Raw genomic sequence first — 27,821 nt, 5'->3', positions numbered from 1 at the left:
TTTGTGGATATTTTTCAAGGATGGTGCCCTGTTCAGATGAGGCCAAATTTTAAATCTTTGGCATTGGTAAAAAAAAAAAAACACTCTTCCCATCATAAAACATGGTGTTGGCAGCATCATGCTGCACAGAGGCTTTTCTACACCTGGGACAGAGAAGCTAGTCACATTTAATGTGAAGACAAATTAAACAAAGACAAACAAAAGAAAACCGGCGAGGGAGCATAAAACACTTGAGGTTAAGGTTCAGCTATCATCACTACATGACCCAATAAACATATACAGCCAGTGCTAGAGTGGAATGTTTCAATCAAATAACATTTATGGGAAATATTTCTACCTCTAGAGACCTAACGTTGTGCCTCTTAGTCTATACTGGAAATAACACTGCAACTGTTTTAAAGGAAATTCTACAAATTATTTTGTCACTCAGGGAATATAAATTTGCACTTTTCATGCTTCTGTTTGTAGATGAAAGAAAGAAAATCTTTTACAGAACTTAAAAAACATCAAGGTTTTCAAAACTCTATTGAGATCAACTTACAGATAAAAGGACTCTTTTGTAATCACTGATTAGATTTCCTTAAAAAACAAAAAACAAAAACAAAAACTGGAATCTAATTTTTATGTAACCACAAATGCATGTCTCCATTTTTAGGTATTTTGGAGATTTTTTAAATTCTTCATCATTTCATGAACAGAAGTCTTCTGATGACACATGCCCCTTTGACAGGTATTTTAAAATGTAGAATACACTGAAAACAAAGAATGTTTTTTTTCTTTCTCCAAACTGTGATTAATCCTTAATGTTTACACCTGACAGTGTGTGAAAGTGTTTCTGTTCACACCCCTGGAAACCAAAGGTGCAATGACCAAAAAAGGGAAAACAGAGAAAACGAACAACAAAGGCAAGGGGTACATACTGAATAAAGAACAGTGAACAAACACAGGTAGCCCTTAAAAGAGATTTTTATGAGCTCCAGGCCTGCTAAAATGGAGTGCTGCGTGTGTGGAGCCACTCTTATCGCCTTTGCTGGAAGCAAGGCAAGGGAGGGCGAGAGCTTCCACACTCGCGATCCGTAAAAATGGTTTGATTCATTTTCTGCATGAGAGGGTCTCAGAGGGGCAGCATCAGACCAGCCATTCCGCACAGATTTATGGACCATTAAAGCAGCAGGCCTCCTTGCCACTATGGCACTGTTGGCTGCCTTCTAAGACACACTGCCCCCTCATTCATGTTTGGTCAGTGCTCTCCATCACAGACATGCATCCCCATTGTTCATCCCTTTCTCAGTCACACTTTTACTGTCATCCATGAACTCCTCTCACAGTTCGTGATTCCGCTTTTATTCACAAAATTTTTAATAGATGGAGATGTCTGAAATAATTTTCTCCTCCGCTGATTAGTTCAAATGTTCTTTTTTATCCATCTTATACAGCACCATAACCATAAAGTGGCTATCATTTTACAGATCAGGAAAGGCTCTAGCATCACTATGAAAGTCACTGATGGTGGTCAATGGGCTATGTTGTTTTAGCCTAACAGTTTCACAATCAGATTAGCACCAGTGCAGGCACACAGACTAATGGGTCTGTCTTTTTAAGTCATCCTCAATCAGCTGTTTCCGTGGTGATTAATGCATCTTGCTCTCCTATTTCTCATTCGCCAGCTTTGTAACTTCATCATCATCCCTAGGAGTGATAGGAAAATGGGGCAGATTCTGTGCTGCCTGACACGGTGGCCCTAAGAATAGCTCAGTGCACAAAAGAAAAAGATGCAAATGCTATAGCAATACATTTGTCACTTTCATTTAATTATTCGCCTTTATACAGCTGTTTCATTAGCTCAAGTTTATGAAAAACACACCACAAACAATGAGTATATGTAACTGATAATCATCTTAAATACAATTGCAGGCTGACTCACCTGCATTCATTTAAACACAAAACGCACAACTACTACCCAAGCCTGTTTGTCTGGTTCAAAGAAGAGGAAGGAGCCACGTGTGCAACAACACTGTTTCAAAAGTATTTACAGTGCCAATGCATGGCAGGCTCTTGGAGCTAAAAGAAAACAGAGGGGCTATTAGATCAGTTCACAGAGAGCTACTCATGTGCGCTTATGAAATGGAGTGGCTTAGATGATGAGTAAGGCATCACCATTATGTGAAAGTTACAGTTTGGTGTGAAGTCAGTTGGCCAGCTGCACTTAGATGATAGTAAGGCATAAACTGTAAAGGTACCTGTGGGGAGTTGGGGGCTCAAATGTTCAGCCTTAAGGTTATAATAAGTTTATTAAGGAAAGTAACTTAAAAAGCTGCTTCTTTTTCATTAATATTTAGTCTATATGGTCACACATGTTTATCCAGGGGTCATGATGTCTGTATCATCGTTGATTCTAGGAGGGGCCCAGTTGAGGGTCCACTATCGTCATGAGGCAGGGCGCGGTGACACATCCTTTCTCTCCGCCCCGAGGTGTTTGTGCAGCCTGGCCTGAATAACGCGGGACACGTCCGGCTGCTTTGCTTTCACTCTTTAATAACAGACAAATCACCCCATTATTCCTTTCCAAAGAAAAGAGTCTAAATGGTTCTTAGAAAACGTTGTTCTCCTTCTAATAAATTAGAGCGCGGGGAGATAAAACTAAAAGAAAAAAAATGCACTATGCAAAACTAGACCGCGTGCGCGTTCGCGCCGGTGCGCTCCAGCGCTGCGGCAGTTGCCAGGGGAGATAGGAAGGGAGGGGTTGTGATTGGCTGAAGCGGACCTGTTACCATGACGACGGTGAGGGGTTTGGTAGCGTTGCTGTGCGCTGTGTGATCTGCGCGCTGCGTGTATGGAGGAAGCAGCTGCTGATCTGATCTCTGACATTGTGCGAGACAGACATCTGAATTAAACTCTGCCTTTACAACACACCGCTCCCGGGTAACGACGTGTACGATTGTAAGTATTTTTTTATACATATTATTATAATATACGCGATCAAAAATGGGCTCGGCTTGAAGGGGGGTTAGCGTTCTGAACAAGCTAAAAGTAAAATTGGTCAAGTGACTTTGCTTAGAGGAGCCAGCATGGCATTAAGCGACAGCATGTGGCCAACCTAGTTAACGTTACTAGAAAGAGGACAGGGACACATTTAGAGAAAACGAGAACAAGATTTGACACTTTTTATGTAATCTTTTATTAAACCGCTAAGCTATGTTAAATACTTTAAATGTCATGCTAAAGCTAGCAGCAGTTTTACCTTCACTGACTCACTGCTAACGCTACTTCGCAGATAACGAAACATGGTGAACTTACTACAGTAAATAGGGAACCAAACTTGGTGAACGAACGGATGTAAAGTTACTTCGTTACCATTCTTGTTGCGTACAAGCTGCCACTTAACTTTGAATCCGTCTCTTTATTAGTGCTTTGGTTTCTGGCAAGTTGTGCTCTTAAAGACAAGAAGCTACAAAGCAAATATAGTATTTTAACGCGAGCAGCACTTTCTGTTTATATTTTTCTACTGCTTTGGGATTGAATTGCTTTGAACGCTTGTGTTTATCTTAAGCTGTAACTAAGTATATCCCGTTAATTCGTCGTTCCTTTTTTTTTCTTTTTTTTTGCTATCTATAAATAGTTGAATATTTCATGGTATTGACAGCACCAGAGGTTGAGAGGTACAGTGGCTAAGCTAAGCACATGATGTAATGGATTATCACAAGATTGTCCCAGATACAGAGCTCTGCAAACAATGTTGGTGTAGAAAAATATGTCTGCTGGGATTGCTTTGCTTATACCATAGGTTAAAAAAAGGTTATAATATACCTAAATTCAAGTTAAAGTGAGATCAAGTAAAACATTTTCAAAATGAAATGGTCAAATGAGCAGGTATGGGAAATTGTTTACTAAACAAAATGGTTTTAAGATGGTCTTACAGAAGTTTTGACAGGCGTCATAACTGTTTCGAAGGCACAAATTGTTTTTGAAAAGATGCATGTGTCAAATCTTCAACTTTGTTATGGAATCTATAATAACTATCTATATTTAAAAAAGATTGTGTATTCCCCATAGGGAATTTGTAATGGACTCATAGAGGTATGCAGCTAGAGTCTTTTCATTGTTTAAACAGGATATTTACAAGATGTAGGATGGTGCAAACAAAGCTGGTGTTAAGGCCTCCAGACCAGTAGGGGGCCCACTGGAGCATTCCACGTGTTAAACGGGATACAGGTTTCAAAACCTGTAGTTATCTTCATGAAGAGTCGGGATACTTTTATTGCTTTTTTTTTCCAGAGGATTTCTAAATGTCAGATATAAAAGATTAAAAATTGCTAAAATGTCAGATTTCTTTTGGATATACAAATGACAGATGTTGTACTTGTAATTCTATAGAAGAAACAGTAGTTTAATATTAATTACTTTATCCTACTGAATTTGCATTTCCTACTAGACTGTACTTGTCAGACTTTTTTTTTTTCTTTTCATAAATTGGTTTTATTTTGTCTCGCTGGTAACCCCGTGAATATTGGCTTCTTGAATATACACCACTCCTTTAAGTGAAACTTGTGGAAATGGAAACCTTATATTATTGGTGCAGTAATAGATAGCCAGTTCTGTATTGTTTATTAGTCTGTATTTACAATTTCTTTGCATATAAGAAAGCCTTATTTGTTAATCATTTTTGTTGCATTTAGAATTTTCGTTTTTTTTTATGAAGGCTGGAACTAGAGATTATTTCGCAAATTGATTAATCCGTTGATTATTTTTTTGATTAATTGATTTATAATCGGATAGCCAAAGGTTCTTTACAGAAGACTTTTTACAAAAATAAACCTGTTAAAACTAAAACTTTCCAATTGTGGAGTTCTGGATAGAGCATATTGACAGATGAAAAAAGTTTTTTTTTTTTCTAAATGAAAAATGTTTATATATAAATATTTTTTTATAATTTTGATATAATTACTGCACTAAGTGGGTCGCTCTGTCAGCTAAAGGCCTGTTTTAGAGTTTCTACACTCCACTTAACGATTAATCAATAACTAAATTAGTTGACAATTATTTAACTAATCGATTAATCCAATTAATTGTTTCAGTTCAGTTTTTATTCACTCTGACTTGTTGCTGCGGGTCAAATTAATACATCTCTTAAGTTCTGCTGCTGGGTTTTAAAACCAGGGTTGGTGACATGAACGGCTTTTTTTTCTCTCAAAATTTTGTAGTTCCATTGCCCTTATACCCAGAAAGAGAACAAGTTCTTATCCAGCGTTCTAAGTGTATTAACAATATGAAAGATAAATATCAGGCTCTTCATAAAAGATAGCAGCAGGAGGCATAGAAGTAGTTGACAGCCTGTTTGCCCTAAACCTACCGTCATTTCATTTCAGTTTACGTCCATTCTTTACCTCTTGATTAAACCTCTTTTTAGTTGTGCGTTTTAACATTATGTATCAGTCGATTTCTATAGTATTAGAGAAATGGTCTTACAAAGTCTAAAATCTTACTATTTTTGGTTATTCATATTCATCTGTTTGTGTTTCTATTAATTGCAGCTCTGACGGATTTTTTGGCCGTTTACTTATAAAAACACGTTAATAATGATCAGTGGTCAAACGAGTATTTATTTTATCGCCACGTTAGATGCATTCAGCTGTAAAAGTCAACCTATTAAAGTGGTCGATTACTGACTAAACTTATTAGAAGAAAAAAAGATTTAACTGTCTACCTGATAGCTTAGCCCTGACAACGTTGTACTGTACTGCTGTGCTTGATAGGTTTACTCTCTCCAGGCGTTTAATCCTCTTTTCTTGTTGTCTGTCACGATTGGACTTAGTGAATTGTTAAAACCTCATCTAAAATTTATTATGTGCTCCAAGGTTTCTCTGTGTTCTTTATCAATAAATTATAGAGAGTTTCTTGTCCGTTTTGTGAGGTGCCGACTGTACATGGAAGTTGTTCCTTTCTTCATACTTGCCAGTTGTTCAATCTCGGTGGATAGATAGAGGACACGGGGAAGTGGACCTCAAGGGTCAAACACAGACAATGAAAGGAACAGATGTTGCCAGTCTGCCATTATTTTAATGCCAGAACTTCTGTGGTCGAAGCATCTGTTGTTTGCTGTTGTTTTGTTCCACCTTGGCATATATCCTCTTGTGAACCCTGTTTCAGTTTTGAGCGGCATCCAAAGGGGCTCTTGTGGTTGCCAGAACTTTACTGACGTTTATTACTATAAATAGAAGCTACTGTATCTTAGTGCAGTGAGCGTTTTGATATCACAGTAATTGAGGGACATCGGAATTGTAATGTCAGGGTTAAATTGTTCTTAGATATTCAGGATCAGCCTTTAAGCTACTAAACCGGCTCTCAGTGTGTTGGAAACTGAGGTTCAATCCCACATGTTCAGGGTTGTTTTTTTACCATTTTTTGAAATCCTTTGTTTGTGTGGTTTAGATTGTGATGTTACAGGTTTTTCTCTCTCACTCTTTTTGTTGTGCACTGCCTGTCAGCTGTCTGAAAGAAGGCCTATGCTTTTTCATTGGGTGCAAGAAATACAAATTCACCATTTTGATTGTCCTTTTACTTCTTAAGTAATGTCCGACCGAGAGCCAGCTGCTTAAGCAGATAGTTGATTAAGTAAGCAACTATTCTGTTGACCTGTTATATACTCCCCTTTGTTACCCAATAATCAGCAGAACGGCAAAATGTGATGCCATTCTGTAAAACAAATACCCTTCAAGGCTGCTACTGAATTAAATTGGGTATATTTTGTAATAATGTTTTTTTTTTTCTGCCTTTTTATTGTGGTACAAATACTTTTACTTTCTGTTTTGAAGAAAAGCTGGTGCACAGTGTTTGTTGTGTCTTGACCTGAAGGTGACAGGGTTGCAGAGATGATACTGTAACTTGAAGCGAAAATTTGCACGAGGTGATATTATTTTCTCATCCTAGTTTCAGATTTTTCGACATGTAGCCTTGATGATAAATGCATTCTAATATCTCGGGCTGCTTTTATAGCTAGGACATCAGAGAAAGTGGTTGCTTGATGGTCGGATACCTCAGTGAATCTATACACATCCATTTCCTGTTTTATCTTGTGAAAAATGATCTTTCTCTCTCAAAGTTTGCAGTTTCTGATTAAAAACAAAGCTAACATAAGTTCTTATTTGGGCTAAACTACTTTGTGATCTGTTTCTATATTGTTACTGTGGTATATCTTCTTTTATTCTCTGCTGATAGCAGAACAGAAGATGCTTTATAGAGGATGTAAAATGATAACTATAACAAGACTAAATGAACTAACAGAGTATCCTGTTGACTCCATTATATCTTCAGTTAAAACATTTTGAAATACATACTTTTAATTTGTGAGGAGTGTCTCTGATCCACTGTCCAAGCAAGGATGACACCATTGATCAGTTTAAAATCTTGCTTCTCGGTTATCTGTCTTATCACAGCATTGTGCCCTTTGACCTCTAGCAAATGAAACGCTGAATCCTGTGGAATTCACCTCAGTCGAGCGTCTGTGGCACTAAATTCGTTACGAAAGCTGATCCCTGTGGTAGAAACTTTTCAGCCAATTGCTCAACACAGGCTCAACCTGATTTCTTTTGAATGAATTGGCTGAATAGAAAAAAAAAAAGCTCCTTGCTTAGTGGCGCTCTGTTCTCTGAGAACCCTGTCATTACCAAGTCAATGTGACTTTGATTATTCAGAAAGATGAAGTAGCTGAATTTTTGGTCGTCCTTATTCTTGTAATGTAAATTTATAGTTTAACAGAAACAGGAAGTTGGTGATTGCACTGCTGAAGTGACTGTTTCTGCCATAATTATGTGGTGGGGGTCCATTTTGCACTGATTCGCTTCTAACAAAAACTGATTATAAGTTGGCTTCTCTTTTTATCACCTAAATTAAAGTTTGAAATATATATATTTTTTTCTGAACAGTTCTTTATTCTTTTTGTTTGTGGAGTAAAGTTGTTGAATTCTAAGTTATATTTACCATAGATGAATTGATGAACCCTGAGCTCTCTGTTAACGCTGGCCTGTGTAAACCATGAAGTTGAAGCGCTTCTGTAGTAGCTCGCCTGAGTGCTCACCCACGCGTCCCCCTGTGTGATTTAGGAGGGACGTCCCCAGGAGGATGTAGTCTGCTGTCTTTTTGGGTCCGTGACATTCTGCTGATCAAACATGCGTGGCTGCTCGGAATTTCAGCTGCAAACGTAAACGCCTTCAGAGATGTGGCTTTCATGTTTGCTGCCTCCTCCGTCAGGTTCCTGTAGTTGTGATTGTTGTTTTTCAGACAATCATTCTGTTTTTTGATTTTTTTTTTTTTTTTTTTCTTAATTCTGATGTACTAGTTCTAATTTATTTTGACCTTTTTTATTACATGGCTGTCACATCTGTAAACTGGGAGAAACCTGTTGTGAGTTTGATTCCTAAAACTGGTCAGACTTTGTGGTTTTGTTGCATAAACTCTATGTTTTTATCCTTTCATTCTGCTCCACTTATTCTCTTACATCTCTTGATTGCTGGACGTTTTGGTCCCTGTGAGCTGAATCCCTCCTCCTTTCTTCCATTTACTGATCCTCACTGTCTTCTCATTTCTGATGGGGTGGACGCAAGACACATCCCATTAGGGGCAGCCTTACCGAGGGCAACAGTGACATGAGCGTTTCCTTGATTGGGAGAAAGGAAGAGGGGAAGGCGGCTGTGTCCTGCCTCACAATAGGTCTTTGTCTTATCTCTTTTGGCTGAAATAACAGCATTTGTGGATGAGAAAGTGGTAGGATGATGAGAATACAAGCTAAGCTTGTATTTTACAATATTATGGTTTGGAGTTTAGGCTCAATATGTGTTGAAAATCAAAGTTTAGTAGTTTTTAAAGCAGCTGTGCCTAAAATAATCTCGCCCTTTGAAATGTTCTGCTTCATGTCCCGCTAGATTTATGTGGAAGACCAACACGATGTTATGTTGTGAAGTGGAAGGAACTGATTATCTTAAGAGTGGGCAATGTTTTTTTTTTTGCCATACCTGTTTTGTATGTTTGCCACAAAGTTTAATTTTTGTCTTTGTGCATTTAAAAACACATGAAAATTTATTTTGTCCTGCTCCCGATTCAGCCGTTCATGACCGACCCAAACAAGGCCAGCCAATCACTTTGCTGTGCTTTGAGTTTATATGGGAACTTTTGCTGTGAACCGGCCAAGCCCACAACCAGGATAAATATGGCCGCTAACAAGGATGCACTCATAACTATTTTCACCACATCTGTTAATTTTCTTTTCAGAATCCATGATTTCATAAGTGAAAAGAAGAAAGCAAACACATAAAATCCTACGTTGTTGTGATTTCTATTGGCGTCTGCTGCTATATAATGTGTAACTATGATTGGCTAAAACCAAACAAACCAAAAAAGTGTTGCTTCGCCCAATAAGCCGGAGAGTTCCACTAAAAATCCTTTTCTTTCCCAGAACAGAATCAATTGAAAGATTCTCAGATTAATAATGTGTAAAACTAAACCGAGTGCTGAAGATTATTAATCCGACTTGCCAGGTTAATGTGGCTGGTGGTAATTCGCACACCCCACCCAGACAAGAGAATGGAAAAAATACGGTGCCCTGGTCTTGACTAAACAGTATGAGCGCTTTCAGGGGCAGAATACCTTCTTCCAGGGGTAAAAACACACATTTGTGAGGTGTGTGAAGTGTAACATTCAACTGTGACCCCAAAAACAATCAGCGCTTCCTCGGTTATTGCAAATGACTCGACATTTGTGAAATAACTAAATCTCAGCATAATCAGTTCTAATCAGGGCAGTGGCTTTTATGTTGACCCATGGCCTACTTTCTTTCCTATTTTTAGTTAATCTAAAGTTGGTCTACTTTCTTTTATATTTTGCCTTTTTTCTCATGAGCACACGTCCAATCAATTAGGTCCTTTTAAGCACTGCAGAGGACATGTTAAATAAAGTTCAGTCTGTGTTTTATACCCCCTAATATTTATGTGAACTAAATAGATTTGTGCTTGGTTTTAAATGTTGCAAAACTTTATTAAAATGAGAAAATATTTGGTTTGCAGATGCTGTATATATTGTAAGGATCCATGCCAGGTGGACTGTTTAAACTAGCATTTATTTATTCAGGGCTGCTGCTGTTCAGTAGTGAGGAATGTCCCATGTAGATAGCAACTTTTCACTGAAGCCCAATGTGGAGTAATGAGGTTAAAAAGTTTGTGTTATATAACATCAAGCTTCTGTATGCAAGCCCTTACTGCTTTCAACATATAAAAGGGTATAGATGTGAGGATGTAGCTCTGAGGCTATAAGTGGGGCTGTTGATGGGGGTTGAGTGTTGGTACTCTGAACCTACAGACACATGACCAAAGAGATAAGGTTTCAGTGTTGGCTGAAGGGGGGGTTGGCGTGTACTTTGGAAGGCCTCACCTCTGTTTACAGTCACAGTGGAGTTTATATGTGTTTCAGTTTAAAGTCCCTGTGTGAACTTATGGTCACATTCATCTCTAGTTTTGAATGCCTGCTTGGTTACGTTATGCCTGCGGCAGGTCGATGACGTTCATCAGCTCCACTGTCGGGCTCCTCATCAGCTTTCTCTTGTGTTTTAATGTGGAAAAGGCTTCGCCATTTTTTGTGCGAATTAGTTTTTTTGAGAGCGAACTTCCTCAACAGGCAGGAGGTGCTTCCTTCCCTCCGAGGCCCCCGTTTGAAAGTGCGAGGTGAATACTGAGCACTTTCGGAAACATGATTAGAGGAAAAACAACTGCGTCTTTGTACCAGCTGAGTGTGGGGCCAGTTGTAGTGTTTTGTGTGAGCTTTTACATACTTTCCTTTTTCTCTAAAGAGCTTTACTTCTTAATGTAGCTTTAACTAAAGCTTGGAAGCACTTTTTTTACTTTAATAATTTCAGTTTATTTTCAGCGCACACTGGAACAGCTTCTCCCTCTGTCCCACTCTGCCTCCATTCTTCTTTGTGTCATTCACATATTTCGAGCTCCAACCACACTGAGTAGTGAACTAAAATATCAGTTAGGGTTTCAAATAACAGCCGTCGTCAGCGTGAGGCTTTGAGACACACCTTTGTATAACTGGTTTGTGTCAACTGCTTTATTCCATGTGAAGAGGGTGTGGCGTGGCTATGTGAACACAAGGCAGTTGTATCCATATTTTTTGCTTCTTAATCCTTCCTCTATCTGGCACCACGTAAAAGATGTGTAGTAAGTAATCATTGGCCCCAGCTGAAGCATCACCTTTTATGGCATCGGTGGGGCGTTATGAAGTAAACCCTAATGGCCCTTAGAACGGAGCGCCATGGCATCCAGGTTGGCAGCTGCCTTTGTCAGACAGGTTTGTGGAGAGCGGCAGCAGACTGCTGGCCTCAGCAGTTTCCGCTTGTATTGATCTCCCCACATTAGCTCTCTCTTCATGCACAGACATGAGCACAATTGCTTCCCTCACAATGCTGGCTGTCGTGGCAACTGAGTCTCAGTCATGAGATTCACTTCTAGGAAAATATCTCGGAGCAGCTCTTAATTTTGGAGCTCCTGTATGTTCTCTGACAAAGTAACTCTGCTGATTTGCCACTTAAAGCCATCTCCATATGTCTTTGTGTGTTTTGAATAGGCCAAGTGCTTAACAGGATAAAAGAGCAGTTTGATGGGGGGCAGCGGGGGGGTCCGGTGGCACCTGCTGTTAGCCTGCCCGTTTGCACATGAATATGATGAGTCTGGCTGTGTGCAGAGCTTTTTTAACTTGCAGATGAGCCATCAGGTCAGCACCATTAAGGCTGGGATGTATTTTAAAGGATGGGCAGCAGTCAACAGGCCGGGCTGCCTTATTAGCTGCCTCTCGACTCCACTCACTAGCGCTCCTTTATTCACTGCCGTCCCAGCCAACTCTCTTTGATGCCTTTTTCATAAGAGCAATAATAACTGTGATCATTGCAAAAGGACTGGTAATTGAACAGCTGCAGTCGTGGCAAAATATTTCCTGTGTTTGGAAGGATGGAAGACGGCTTCCTCATGTGTCCATCCTCCTTATGTTAATATTCCAATCAGTCATTTCAAAGAAGCGGCTAAAGGATGAAATAATCTCTCCGACACGCAGGAAGTCCAACAAAGAGGTAAAGTTTGGGAGAGAAAAATACTGATGGGAAGCTTTGTGGTGATTTTAGAGGTGGAAAGTAGCACCTGCCTCTAATGTAAATTGATTGAGGGCTTGGTAAAAATGGTCAGGTGGCAAGGCACAGTGGGAACAAGGGGTAAATTTCAGTCCGGTATGGTAAGCACCCAACATCACTTAACTGGTTTACAGCAGGTGGCAATAATAGCGAAATGTTCTCAAGAAAAGCAAAATCCTTTAATAAAGAAAAAGATTGGTTTGTTTTTGACAAGAGCAACTAATCTGGGTTTTGTTCCCATCCAATTCCCATGTTCACTTTTTTTATTATTTCCAAGCTTTTGGGGCAGTGGCAGCCTAGTGGTTAGGGCATAGGGCTTGGAGTCCTGAGTCTATAAGTTTGAAACCCACTCCCGCCACTGCCACTCTGAGCAAGACCCTTACCCTCGATTGCTCCACGATGGCAGCTCTTACTCTTTTAAAGCTCTTTTATATAACACGCTTTTGCCTTTTGTAGGAAAAAATGTTTGTGTGGCTCCATTTAGGACTTTTCACAATCTATTGAAATGTGGTAGATAATCTAATTGGTGGTCATAATCTGTAAATTGTCATGACACTAATCTGAATCAGAAAAACATGTACATTTGGATAAATCTGTATATGTGGTTATTTAATTAGTTAATGTACCAAAAGTGCTTAGAAAAAGGAATCGACAGTGATGGGTTTACACTAGTTTGTTTACTCAAAGAAGTCAGACCAGTTAAAGAGAGAGCTGATGGCTACATGCTTCTATCAGCATCACTATTTGTAAGTACCTCTGGCATTTGGACCAATTGCTTTACTCATTTTATAACTTCACAGCCTCCCTCTCCCATAAAACTCCACCAGGTTTACAGGCAGTCATGGACTGTTTAAGTAGAAACAAGAGCCATGTGGGTTGTTCACAGCGGACTGCTTGGATAAACCTTTTCATCCATTGAGACAGCACTCTCAAGTTTGTTTGGCCACACCTGAGTACGTGTCTGGTATAGTTTGACCTTCTTGTCATCAGAAAGTGTCAGGACAAACAGTAAGATTAGGTCGGTTGTAATGATCTTTTTGCAAAACAATATTGCAAAACTGGCTGTCGTGGTGGTCAAATTAAAATTTCCAACAATGTTGTAAAACTTGATCAAACAGATTTGATCTAAAAAGGCTAGAATTAATCCTTCCACTGCACATTTGTTTGACAGAGTGACTGAGTGTTATAATTATACCAGAACTTATTCACAACTTTATTTTAATGGACTGACTCCAGATGGAAAAGCTACCTGATTTAGGTGTTACTTTTATTACCTAATGTACAGATATATATTCTATATACATTTTGCTTCTCATAGTAACAGGAGGATTTAGGATAGAAGTGCAGAAAACCTTAAGTAAATATAGGTGATTTTGTTTTAAAGGATGTAGGAAATGCAGTGATGTTTCCTATAGATTTTAGTTAGTGCCAATAAGGCTAAATGAACAAATATCCTACAGCAAAACAAGAAAGAAGAAACCAAAAGTATGTTTTCATGTCATCCTTTCTCTCTCTACCTCTTTTTTTTTTGTATAACATGGAATAAAGGCCATTTGTTTCACAGAAAAACAAAAAAAATTGCAACAACAAAAGTGCCGTAGGAAGATAAAAAATCTATTTGACTCAAGCACATTTGTACAGTTTTGATAGACTTCAGTAAAAGTGTGGTTTTGGGCCATTAAATTGAGCAGAACCTAAAGGCTTGTTTTAGGAGACCTGAGGGATCGTGGTGGTGGGTCCATTAAAATACTCCTAATTCATACAGCTTGTCAGGTGATGTGACCAGGGAAGAGGATTGTGGTCTTCATTTAGCCTGCTGACTGGCAGAGATCAGGAACAAGTGGGGGAGGGGCAGTGCTGTCTTTGCTCTGCTTAATTTTTTTTACCTTTTCTCTGGCATTTTATTCATGGGACTTTAATTTGTAGGAAATGTATGATGAAGAACATGTATTAGTTTTGTTCCAGACTGAGAAAATTCATAGAAACTATTCAGCAGCTTAAGATCTTAAGCATACAGCAACTGAGCTTGATCTCTTTATCTCTCTAATATCTTTTTCTGTCTTTTATTGATATACAGAAAGAGACATGTATAGCTACCTTACAGTACCTGACTTTATAGTCTCAGGCAGACCTTTGGCCTGTGCAGACAGATCTATTGTCAATGTGCTTTTTAAGAAATCAGGTAAGATGACTCATCTCTGGGGTTTATTATAACAGAATGAAAACCCTTTTCTATAGTTTTTAGTCTTTTCAGAAGCTGAAAATACAGTTTTTTGTCTGAGAATGTGGACTTTTAGATCTTTTTACTGTGTTGTCAATTAAATCGTGAAGAAAAAGCTGTCGAGGGATATCTGTGATATTTTCTGGTGACAGAAACGGGCAGTCCTCATGCCTGAGAGCTGTGATTCATCACAGACTGGAAAAGTTGCTCAGCCTACCTTCGTACCACTTGTTCTCTGTTTTATTTATTTATTTATTTTATCTTTTTTCAAATCATTTTTTCCAGTTAGTCCTATTCTCATCTCGTTGTTTGCTCAAGGAGTCTCTCCATTTGTCTTTGGAAACTTGTCTTTTTTTTTAGTTTCCACCAAATTGCAGAAGTACCGTATGTGCAGTGCAGCAATGCAATACTGTTTTGCAATAGTTATAGTTAGATGTATGACAACAACAACATGAGAAAAGCAAGATGTTTTATTAGTATGGATGTAAAAACAACACATCCTTATCAGGCAAAATAAATCAGATTAGAACGTTAGTCTGCTGTATGTTTATCTGCTCAGTGAGAGTCGAGGTTAGTCTGTAAAAGCACTGACCTCCCCCCCCCAGCCCCGTTCTCACTGACTGGCTTTTACAAACTGATTAATGTGTATGCTCACTCCCTCTCCTGTCTCCACCATACACTCTTGAGTTTGACCCAATTCCTAGCCTATCGCAGAAATGAAAGACATGGCTCTCCACCGCACACCGCTTCTTCACCTCTCCAGCCTTCTTGACTTCAATCCAGAACTATGACCTCTCAGACCAGTGTGACATGGTCTGAGATGACAATGGAGGATAATGTTTAGAATTGGTTTAAACCAATTGGAGTGCAGTCATCGTCTGTGTCAGCCAGCAACATGGATTACTTTTATTCTTTCCGACTCTTGTTTATGGGATTTTTGGTCATGTTGAAGGGATGACATGGTTGTCATGGTGACAACTGGGGCATAAAGCTTGTTGTGAGCCGAGACAAAGAGTGAGCTCTTTATGCTCTTGGCCTCACTAAGCAGTGTGCTACACCATCACTTCTGGTTTAAAAAAAAATCAGCATGACAAACGCCAGGATCGCACCAATCAGAGTTCTGGAGCACATTTTCTATCAACAATTTTGTTTACAAAACCGATTTTAGTCGATTAGTACTTCTCTATTTAAAAAATTGGAAAAGATATTATTAAAAAATATTCCTACTCCATAAGTGGTCCTTAATTATTTATGTTAAGAGCAGAGGAGAGAACATTCTGGATGTAGAGAGTGGCTGTTGCACCTCAGGGTTTTACTGATAATTTAAGGTCAATCTAAACCATTAGATCCTAAAATGAGTGGGTTGCAGTTTTAGCAGGTGAAGCATTGCTGAATCTTTTATCTACAGATATTTGATATAAAACGTATCTCTTAAAATTAGATGTATCATGTTAGGTGACAGATATTAAATGCTTAGAAGAATAAAAATGGATCACTTTTATCAATTTAAACCTGGCCTTGTGTGTTGAGCTCTCTCTTGCTCTCTGGCAGCCGGAATAAGACACAGAAATGTCTCAGCGTCTTTTAGAGAATATTATGTCCTCTAAACTTTGCTGATATCAATACTAGCTAACTGTTAAGATGGAATATAAATATATAGCCTTCTTTCAAGATGAAATGGTACATCATACTGGGTTTATGAGGTTTTGGCATTTTCAGGAGGAAAACTAAAAATCACCAGTTACTTTTGGTTTTCTCAAAGAGGGATTAAGTGGGTATTTATGTTAGTTTAAATCTAAGGAGATGCTATTTACAAAGCCCCTTGATATTGTCCCGCTATCTTTTTTCATAAATGCTTTTATAAATCTCCAACTATTTTGAAGAATCACTTGTTCTGCATAATTATTCCATTGAGAATTGATCAGTCTAGGATTTCAGATTTCAGATTTTTTTTCCCCTTTAGTTAAGTCCTGATAGGAGTTTGCAAATATGACATCAGCTTCAATGGTTAATGGTAAGCTGGGAGCCGTTTTCCCAGTGCTTCCCAGTTGTTTGTATCATGTTTAAACAAAAGGTGTAGGAGCCTCCCTCTGCTGCTCCTGATCTAAAGTTGTTTGCCTTCCTTAGTCTTTTCTAGTTGAATCTGTATATAGAACAGGGCTGCATCTGAAAAAACACAACTACCTTAAAGACTTTAAAATAAAAGGCTCCTGCATAGATATTGAGTGTAACAAGTATAGCTTTTACCTTTACATCCATAAAAGATTTCCTTTGTTTCACAAGATGGCAGTAACCAAAGGGAGCAATCGTTCATTCTGCTGGGTAGTATTGTTATGTTGTAATATTCTCAAAACTAATGCCATACTGTCACCCTATGTTCACAGTGAGTCTTATTCCCTCAGTAGTGGCATCTACATCGATGGTGTTTTTGATGCCAACATATGGTGCCTAGAAATGTTGTCTTTAACACAATAAAAGATTCGATTGAGTAAAAAACTTGTTGATTTTGACTAATTAATTTTTTTCCCCCGTCCATCTTTAGTAAAGACTTGTTTAATATCCAGTAGTAAATGTGTCTTTGTGTTTGTCCGGCTCTTTTTAGCATTTAATAGTTGAAATTTAATGAAAAGCTGTGATAAGATCTTAACTTCTGCTTAAGATAACCTGCTTCCTCACTGCCATTGTAAAGCACAAGTGTCATTGTCTAAATAAGGGTACTTGGGTTGCATTTATTAATGATAAATCACTACTAGGGTTGAATTTTGTTGTGCCGTTAAATGGCTGATATCTCCCGGATTTGCGGCCTCTTCATGCCACTTAATCTTGCATGCAACTAACTGAGACTTGATCCTTGCTGAATACTGAGCAGTTTTTAAGAGCCATCCACTCTGTGCGACGCAGGCCTGCAGTGACTGATGGTCTCCTGCTCATTTACACATAATGAGCAGCTGAATCTTGGCTGGAAATGAGGTGGGTGTTGAGGAGTGGAGCCTTAAGTCAGTTGAGTTGCTTGAGATGGTGTCCTCGAAGGTCCTCAATAGGAGTTGAGAGAAGGCGGTGTGGGGCTAAGAGCCCTTTTCGTTCTATTCAGGCATGAAGGAGAGGAGCAGATAGAAATCTGCGGTAGAGATGGTCACAGGTGATGGGCCTCTCGGAAAACATTAGAAAATGAGGCCATTGCATGGAAATGTTGCACGGAGTTGTGCGCATCCTATTTTAAGATGGCTTTACTGTCAAAGCTCAGCACTAACAACCTGTCTCTTCTTCCTCCAGAACTCTGTGGTTTAATGGGTCCAATCATTGGGATGTCACCAGATAAGAAAACGGAAATTCCGGGTATGCAGGACGAGCGGACGGGCCTCAGAGGTGTCTGCGGTGTGGGAACCCTGCCTGAGGCAGAGTGTGCATCCAGTCCGCTGGCAACAAGTGTGGATCGCGCTTCAGGTACAGAGGATGAGGAGCTCACCAACCTCAACTGGCTCCATGAGAACCTGCTTCAGAACTTCACTCTAGGGGGCCCAGAGGCACAGACAAGCGGCAGCCCCCTCTTCGACATCGAAGGAGACTACAAGCCAAACCAGGGGGCATCGTCATCCTCGTCACCTTCGTCACAAAACAGGGGCAGGGATCGGGACTCGCTAAAATCGAAGCCCCCTTTCTCATTTTCCCTCCTCATCTACATGGCCATCGAGCAATCTCCCAGCAAGTCACTGCCTGTTAAAGAGATCTACGGATGGATTCTGGAGCACTTCCCGTATTTCTCCAACGCTCCCACAGGCTGGAAGAACTCAGTCCGTCACAACTTGTCTCTAAATAAATGCTTCCGCAAGGTGGACAGGAGTTTGGGAAAGGTAGGTCAGAAAGGTGTTTCTCCTGATTGTATTAAAACCCACAGAAGAAGGTGAATTTTCACAATGAGAAGGAGGGGGGCTCCTTTTGCATGAATTGCTGCATCAATACTGTTGAAGGTAGCTTTAATAGCAGCTTATCTGCATCTTACATCCACATTGGCAAGCTGTGCTGATTGAATCTATAAGTACAAGTGGGTTTGTTGGTAATTTGGGGTGAATATCCATTGGACATGACTTGTAAGCATATGTCCAAGTTGTGAAGGAATAACACCAGGTGCTCTAATTTATAGGGGAGAGGTGGCCTAGTGGTTACAGCATTGTGCTTGGATCCGCACAACGGCAACTAACTGCTCCCCAAGGGGAAGGGTGAAATGCAGAGAGTACATTTTGTTACTCTGTACTTGAAAGTGAAAGTGTAATGACCGTAAAAAAAAAAAAAAGATGTACACATACTAGAGATGTCCCAATCCAGGTTTTTGCACTTCCGATCCAATACCGATATTGTTTTTGGACTTCCGATCCGATACCGATACTGGCCGATACCAGCCTATCCGAGCATGTATTTAAGTTTAAGTTAAAGTATTTAGCCTTGGTTGTAAGACTCATGTTGAAAAGGGTTTTAGTACTCTTGATAACATCTAGCCAGCTAAATTAGGTGAGATTGAATAAAACACAATGCTGTAACAACATTGAATAAAACACAATTCTGTAACAACAAACTTACCTGTTTATTAAGAGATAAACACAAACTGGACAAAATTACGAATAGCAATCTGAAATTGCACAGTGAACAGTAAAACCGTAAACAGTTAAAAGTGCAAGTATTACTGTAAGTTTTAATAAAAATGCAAAACAGGGAAACACTGGCGCAAAATAGTGGAATGGATCGTTTCAATCAGCGAAACTGGAAAATACGGACCGGATTTTTTTTTAAAAACTGGATCGGCATTTTACATGCTTTGCCGATACGCATTTTTTTGCCAATATCGGCGTCCCGATCCGATACGTGGATCGGATCGGGACAAGCCTAACACATACTATGGTCTTTAAAGCAGGTGTTTGACACTGTAGGTAGGAGCCAAGTTCAATTTGAAAATGAAATCAGTTCCATCATTGAACTTGTCAGCAGAGGGGAGCATGATGTGCTCTAAATTTAACTGGTAGATGTCTGAGCTGAATTAGACCTTAATAGAAATGAATAGACCAGCAGATCCTCAGCTGAATCCTCAGCAACTGTGAGACCTCACACTGACCCATGAACAACGTACATGTCCAGCCTCTCCCATCATCTTCTACAATTTGGGAGATTAATGATCAATCTTGGTTCACCTGAACAGACGATTCAGCAAACTGAGCTACAGCTCTGATATTTCTTATTATTAATCATATATAGAAGGTCTAGAACAACTCTGGGGTTGAAGAAGAGCTTAATAAAATGAATGTAGCAGATGTAGTTCACACTTCTTAAATGTTCCCCAAACTCTTGCTGGGTTTTGTTTCTAAAGGTTATCACTGTTGCTTGTACACATTTTTTACAGTTTCTCCTTCCAATTAGTTTTCCATGACATTGCTAGGTTAGTGTTCTATGAATGGCCATCTTTTACAGCAGTGACCTATTGAGGCTTATCGTTGTTATGGAGGATTTTACTGACCGCTTGCTTGATAATTGTGGAATCAGCAGTCTTCCCTGTGACTGTGGACCATAACAAAATATTTCAGTTTATTTTGGTCTTAAATACTGTTTAGTTTTTCTGAGGAAATAGCTGGAATTCTTAATCACTAAAGATAAAAAAAAAAAAGAAACACTTTAAAAGACATCTCATGTGAAATAATAAATATCCTACACAGGTTTAGCTATTTGAATTGAATTACTGATGTATATTTTCTTTTCAGTTATATTCTAATTTATTAAAAACTAAATTTTACTGAAATATACTGATATAAAGTATGACCTTATTTGATATTAGTATAATTCCACAGACGTGGCTGTTTGTAAAGGCAGAAAGCGGGCAGCTTAAAGCTGCAGCACAGCTCATGTGGCAGAGTACTAAGCTTTGACGCAGCTGCAGAGACCTCTGTGACTTTGCTGCGATAAGAGTGGAATCCGGTCAAGATTACAGATACTCCTACAGAGGAAACGCAAACACGGCGCACTAATAAAGGATGTTATCTCGAGAAGCACCTCCAGGTAGTGCAACTATTTTGGTCCGGTGTCCAGCTGTTGAACTCATAGTGGCCAAATTAAGGGAAGGAGGTGAATAAGAGTTGCTGCAGCAGCAATGCCTACTGTTATTTATGTCTATTTAAGATGCTGTCTTGCTTGAAAAATTAGCATGGTGTGATGGTGCAAAAAGAAAAATCACACATCTGCCGTGAACTATTCTCGCAAGCAACGTTAAACATTTTTAGTAACATACATTCACGTTTCAATGTATCAAACATGGTCCCATAAAAAAAAAGATAATTCTTTATTAAGCTGATATTTAGAAAAAAAGATGAATTGAACAGATAAGAGCATGAGGGCGACGTAGAGCTCAGGCCTTGTAGAGAATTTAACTGAAGAAACATCTGAGAGCAGAAATAGTGATCAGAATGAAAAACGATTGATTTCTAAGATTTGTACATTTTGTTAATATGTTTCATTGGAATTCAATTTTAGTTTTAAACAAACTTAGGTAATTTTTACTTTCTTAGTATTTGTGACCCGTATAATCTCTGGTTTGTGGTGTTGTATTCTTGAGATGACATTTGAATAATTTTAGATCTGGTTAAGGCCAAATCATTCAGATCTTATGAATTAAATCTTTTTCCCTCTTTCTTCATTATGTTGCTTTAAAAGTTCAGTTTTCCAGCATGGGTTTCCCATTCGTCACAAATGATGTTTCCAAACTGAAAATTCCAGTCAGAAATATACCAACACATACATCTTAATATTGGGTCAAGTAAAAAGAATAAACAAAATATTTTTTTATTTCATTAATACAGCATCCTTATAAAAGGGGGAGGGGTTGATGCCCTGTTTGTGACTTTAGTTATCTAAAAGTGGAGTTTGGTTGTGTATTTAGTCTCCTAATTCACTACTGTGCAGAACTACTTTGTATTCCAAGTACTTTGGCAAGTATTTACAACAGGATTTATTTTTATTTTCTTAATTAATTTTCATCTGTTTTATCTTTTTTTTTTCTAAATTCGTCAAGTTTAGTCAGATTAGATACAGTGTGTCTAACTTTAACTGGACATTTGTTGGCCCTTTCCAACAATAGATATGTGTTGAAGTTATGTAATTGTAGTAATAACTTCATGTTTAGGGTCACTGTCCTGCTGGGAAGTGAACCTTCTGCTGGTCTCTGGGTTTTTTCAGCCTCTAACTAATTTTCTCCCCCAATGAGCTTTAGCTCCCTGTATTTTGTCCAAAAACCCTCTCTGTCCCTGTTAAAGAAAAGTATCCTCACTCCATAACCTAGTTTCAGCATAAGGCTGTGTGTTTGGAGTAATGTGCAATGAGATCTTGTATTTTCAATATTTAGGTCTGTATCATGAGCAGAGCGCCCACTGCCACTTTTTTTTATTTCTTTGTCTAGTCTGCTTGTTGCAAACGGCAATCAGACTCATCCTATTTTAAAAAATCAATGCTTTCTAATTTGTTATAATAAAAAAAACACCATTGAAATTGCTTGGTGTGTTACTCCATGCAGTCTGTTAACACCTTTTTTAAATGCCTTTGAAGGATCTTAATAAGGTTTTCCAAGTTAACATGCTGATTCTTATTGTAGTTTAAGTAGTGGTTTCTATTCTTTGAAACATGCAAAATTACACTCCATTTCAGGTAATAATAATGTGTAATACAGTTTGTGCACTGTTGTATGGTGGCATGGAGGGAGGAAGGCTACTGCTGCTCTGTAGCACTTTACTTCATGTGGAACGATCCTAACCAATAGTGGATAATACTCCCTAATGAACCATCATTTACTCCATAAGCTTTGAAATCAGTTTGCATAGCTTTAACTATCACCAGCTCCTCCAGCTTAGTGCTGTGTGGGTGCAGGTTGAGCCTGCAGTACCTGGGCTGTGTTTGGCCAACACCTGATATTTTTTCCCACCTTGTGAGGAGACGGCTGTTAGTAGCGGCGTCGAGCAGTGCAGGCTGCTCAGCATGCAGGTGCACAGTACGAGTCTGAGCTGAGACACCAGCACCAGTTTCACATGACACTGGCTGGTGGTTTTTCGTTGCCATGGAGACATTTCCTTCTTCCTGCATCAGAGCCGGTTGGTAATCTGAGTCAAGGTTATTCTTCTCCTCCTTTGCCTCGCTCTGTTCTCCCGTAACAGGCCCAGAATACGCCACTATCAGATCAAGCGGCGCACAGTCCTGCTCTCATCACTCTGGCTGTTGCTGTAACACAGTTGAACTGAGGCTTCCTGTTTGCAGAGGCCTGTTTGGGTTAGATTTTCCACAGTTTGTGAATGGGAGAACCATTGTTTGGCTGTTCATTTTGAGGTGGGGCTGTTGTTAAATTGTGTAATTATGCATCTTGTTTGGATAAGATCAATCCTTTTTTTTTTATACAGGGCTGTCCCCTTGCATCTTAAACTTATATTTTTTATGTTCTTTACAGTAGATTTTTCAATTTTTTCATTCATCAGCTATTTTACTTTCTCATCACTTAAATTAAATGCTAACTTATTCATACAATTTTGTTATAAATAAAAATTAACTATTGTGCGTTATCCCTTTCCTCTGATCCTCCTTCACTGCTGTCAGTTCTCCGAAATTGCTACCTGAACTGGATATACTGTCCTCATCCGTATCATTACTTCTCAGTACAAGTACAGCTGTTTTTTTAAAGTCATAACAGGTTTATTAGAGAACATTGAACAGCATCAACAGGTCAGGGACAAAGTTGCAGGCAATTTTAAAGCAGGTTTAGGGTATGAAATCAAATCTCAAGCTTTAAACATCTCCAAAAAACGGTTTGATCCTTCAGCTGAAAAGGCTGAAACTAATGAGAGTGGTCGTCAGTTCAGGTGAACAAACGGTGGTCAGAGTTGGAGAGACGGATGAGCAGAAATACCTGACTGTCCTGGAGAAAAACCTGTAAGAGGCTGCAGGAACTCTGATACAGGAGCAGAGGCTCTCCTCACAGGTGCACCAGAACTCCTAACATATAATTAAACCTAAAATGGTTTGAATATAAATATAGATGTGTCAGAATGGTCTAGTCAAAGCGCAGACCTCAGTTTAATTGAGATTCTGTGGTAGGTAGAGTGCTTTTACTTTCTTGTTCTTTAAATAGAGGAATTTTAACCAATAAGGCAAACATCTAGATGCCTTGTCCTGCACACTTAAATCAAATGGTTAAGCTACCTCACTAGCCGAAGGTCAACAGGTCCATCTGAATACAGCACATTAGTAAGGACTGTTAAGCCTAAGCAGAAGTGAGTCAGCAGTCATCATAAGTGCTGTCTGAGTATTGCTGGCAGTAAGGAAGGCGGTAGGAAAAGGAAGCAGGATGCTTCCTATTGATAGTTCGTGTTGCACAGGGACCTCCCGCCGTTCCAATCTGGCACTTAGGAGCTATAAGGAATCCCACAATCCTTTGCATGACAGAGCGTATAGGTGCATCCCACCTCACAGGATTTAACGAAAACACATAATTACTTCACATGTCCTCCATGTTATGAATGCTAATGTTAACACCTTCATATGTTTTGGGTTTTATGATGGAGAGCTTCGGCTGTTCATTTCTGTAACTTTTGATTTAGCAGACAGTCCTGGAGAACAACCTGTAACAGGCTGTAGTCCCGGTTTCACAAACATTACCCATGTGTGTTTCTGTTGCACAATGATGTCTGGAACGGCTTCGTCTGTCTGGAATCAGCACAGCAGTCTGGAGTTCCTCTCCTACCCGCCATATCTCTACTGTTGACTCCAAGAAGGATGAAGGAATAGGAGCTAAATTTTGATGTATTTCAGCTGAGCTTACCTGAGCTTGTCTAATTAGCTCATGTTGGACTCGGAGACCAATTTAACCGTTGCAGGACAGCAGCTCTCAAGGACTGAAGTTTCAGACTTTAAACTTTAGTCCTAGTAAATATTACATTCTTTTGTTTTGCAAAGGAAAACTAACTCCATACTCTTCATTATTACATTTATGATTAATCTTAAAAACCATATTTGCCTTCCCTATACAGTTCTTTATACACTGTTGTATGGTTCTCTCTGATAGAATTCCAGTCAAGTACATTAAGGTTAAAATAAAGTTCAAAGGTCATTAAAACATGTTGAAGGCAAAATTCCAGTAGAACTGAGTCAATATTTATAAAAGTTGGCTGTTTAAATACTTAACACTGGTTCTTTTTCCCTCTCTAATCAGTGATGTAAGAACGAACTGAGTATGATTGAAAAGTTTCCGGTTAGGAAGTCTTGCATTAACGTTCAATGCCTCTTAGTTGGACGAATAAATGGGAAGTAGTCACCGGATCCATTTGTTTGCCCCCACAGGCCAATGGAAAAGGTTCCCTCTGGTGTGTTGACCCAGAGTATCGCCCCAACTTAATCCAAGCTCTTAAGAAGCAGCACTTCCCAGCCGTTCATGCCTTCTGTACGCCACCCGCCTCCCCACCCAGGTAAACTGACAATTACAGTAAAAGTGTTACAGGAAGTCCTTCTCACTGAGACAAAGCAAAAGCAACCTTAATATATGTATCTTTTATAAAATATGTATTCTATTTCAAAGTCTCTTTAAAGTCAACATGTGTTGTTTTGCAGTGCCTCCTCACCTCCTCGCCATCTCTTTCTACAAGGCTGCTCATTCAAAGGTGAGACTGAACCAAACTCTTTTAGTTTGTGTCGTTCTGTCAGCGCTGTAAAAAGCCAGCGACCGTATTTTCATCAACATCGTCCTAATCAACATCTGTCTGTGATATGTTTTCATTAGTTCTTTGATTTTACATATTTCAGTCTCAGCCACATTCAGCATCTGTTCTTTTTTGCCCTTCGACTCCCGGTTTGGCGTGTTGCTTTTAGCTCATGGATGCCTCATGTACACCACAACACTGAGAGCTCACAATCGATCTTGCCACCCCCACCCCCCTTTTTTAGCTTCTTGGATTTGTAACCTTGACGACAAGCAGAGGTTTTGCTGGTGCGCGGTGTCGAGCACTCAGTCTCAGTGTAATCATTAATAATTTAGAGCTGCAGAAGTGAGCGATGAGGCTTTCAGACACATTGTCAGGTCTGGAAGGATCAGATGTGCTCTGGCTGTCAGTAGCTTTTTTTTTTTTTTTTTTTTTGTTTTTTTTTTACCCCCGCCCCCTTAGGGGTCTCCTTGCTTGTTGAGTAGAACTCCTGACTTTGCCCAGTCATCCAGTCCTAGTCGAGATTCCATTCTCCCATGCTTCCACGGCGTAGGATTTGACCATCATGCATGTTTTCTCCTCTTCCAGAGTCTGACATTGATGCTGCCACTGCCATGATGCTCTTAAACTCTGCCCCTGGGCACCACGTTGACCCATGTAAGAGAATGCACACTCATCAATCGGTTTTCGGTCTTTTTCATACCACCCTGTCATTGCTTACTTTTTATGTTGCTTCTTTGCCGAGTCTGTGCCTTTATATGTCTGTATCTGTTTAAACGTATTTCAGGGTTTTACTCTGGGAGTCATCCTCTTCACAATCAGCAGTGTTCAAAAAATATCCAATCATAAACACACATTTTTACTTGTATGCACCTCCAATATTTGGTTAAATATCCCTCAGAAAGTTGCAGAGAAACCACTTTTTCTTCTAAGGTTGCACAATATTAGGAAGGTGTGCAATCATGTTGGTAAATGTCACAAAACATCTTAAATAATAATTAGCAAATATTTATTGGAGTGGAAGTACTTCTTAGTTCTCGTTGTGCTTACAGTGTTAATGCAATATGGTTATTTGTGATATGTTGTGCTGTCCTATTTCATTGCGCTTAACAAGCTTCTTGCATATTTCTGGTTGGACATTCAACCACTTTTCTAATTAGGTGTGGGAAAGTTTGTATTAATTGACACAGAGCTGAGTTTCCCGGTCAGCTTCTGAATCTTTGGGTATTATTTAACTTTTTCCAATTAAAGTTTATATAATTTATACGTATAAAAAGTATCAGTAAAGTATTTTTTTATTGATTTTTGTTACCGGTATTCCGAACCTCTCAGTTTGCAAGTTCCTCTAATTGATAAACAGATTCTGGACATAAAGCTGCCACCACCATGCTTGACAGTTGGTACAAATGGTTTGAAAGTCTAATCTGTACTCGTTGAAACTTATTTTGTTTTATAGGAAACTGCTTAGTCTTTTTCTTATTGAACCATAAAGCTTTTCTACAGGGTGTTTTTTCTAATCAAAGTGGGTAGTTTTAGACAGTTTTAAAGTTGCTGGGGAAATTAAGACACTTCTGAGTAAATAAAGGTTTCCTTATTGATTATAGATGAAGAAAAACGTCCTTCTGCTTTATACTGTCACAATAAAGAACATGTTTAAACTTGCATGTGTGGGTCAAGTTTGATTTTTTTTTCTCCCAGAATGTCAAATAACCATCATTTCTTGCTTCCACCGCTCTGTTCAGGTAACTCTGATGGGCCGCTGGACCTCTCCCGACCCGACTCTGTGCTGGTGAGCAGTGATCCAAAGCAGGACCACAACTACAGCAGTGCAGCCCTGCAGCGCTGCTCCTCCCGCTCCTCCTCCTCCTCTCTCTCCTCCCTGGAGGAAGGCGGCTGCGGGCCTAGGCAGTCACGGCGCGCTGGCAGCGAGGGTTTCCACAGCGACGAGGACTCCGACCTCTGGGACGAGAGGGCTGTCCAGCAGACTTCCCGACGTCCAACCGCCATCAAGTGGCCCATCAGCAAGCGACCCCGACGCGAGGTCAAACCAGAGCTGGACGAGGAGCTAAAAGAGGCGGCAGGGTCGTTGCTACACCTCGCTGGTATACGCAGCTGTACAGAGGGGTCCAAACGTACTGTCAAAAGCACAAAACTTAACAGGAAATGAAGTTCCCTTCACCCCAATAAACTCTGGTCCCTGTGAATCCTAACCCCTGACTCCCGATCTTGTGCCTCCTTCTCCTCACCTGATCGTTCACTGGCCATTTTGAGCCTCTTTTGGTTGGGAGCGTCCTCGTCCAACTAACAAATGGCAATAGTATCGTTCACACGGGAGAACAAAGCCATATAGAGTAACTCGGGAGGGGGAGCGGATGTTTGGGCTGTGGAGATCCATCAAAAAGTACCTATCCAAAAATGACCTGCCTGTTTTTGTCAGATTTCGAAGACTGTGATTCAAGAATTTCTTTCAAAGACAAAAAAAAAATTCAAAAAATGGGGAAAAAAGCTTAAGGTTTTTCTAACTCAAAGCGTTGCATGCTTCCTCCTCAAACTGTATCCTCTTCCAAGTGAATCTATTTATGAAGCGAATGAGTGCATGTTTGTAACAGACAAAGCCTAACCTCCTGGTGTTATCAGTTTCTCCTCTTTGTGCTACAAGATAGAAAAAAAAAACTAAACAAACAACAACAACAACAAAGTAATGCCACTATTTGGAAAGCAA

At 39.5% G+C, this 27,821-nt stretch overlaps 1 protein-coding gene across 2 annotated transcripts; it reads left to right on the top strand.

Moving 5' to 3' along the window:
* The first annotated feature begins 2,782 nt into the window (after positions 1-2,782).
* On the top strand, positions 2,783-27,821 carry foxn2a (forkhead box N2a). Of its 2 annotated transcripts, XM_038280132.1 has the most exons (6): positions 2,783-2,940; positions 17,664-18,241; positions 24,744-24,868; positions 25,011-25,060; positions 25,688-25,756; positions 26,842-27,821. In XM_038280132.1, exons 2-6 carry the CDS (start codon positions 17,678-17,680, stop codon positions 27,264-27,266), a joined length of 1,233 nt encoding a protein of 410 aa, XP_038136060.1. In that variant the 5' UTR covers positions 2,783-2,940; positions 17,664-17,677; the 3' UTR covers positions 27,267-27,821. The 2 variants fall into 2 exon arrangements, with proteins under 2 accessions (XP_038136060.1, XP_038136061.1); XM_038280133.1 differs by lacking the exon at positions 25,688-25,756.

The sequence above is a fragment of the Cyprinodon tularosa genome, unplaced genomic scaffold, assembly GCF_016077235.1.
Source record: "Cyprinodon tularosa strain WSP-4 unplaced genomic scaffold, ASM1607723v1 ctg157, whole genome shotgun sequence".
NCBI classification, from domain to species: Eukaryota; Metazoa; Chordata; class Actinopteri; order Cyprinodontiformes; family Cyprinodontidae; genus Cyprinodon; species Cyprinodon tularosa.
This window is presented reverse-complemented; position numbering and strand designations above follow the sequence as displayed.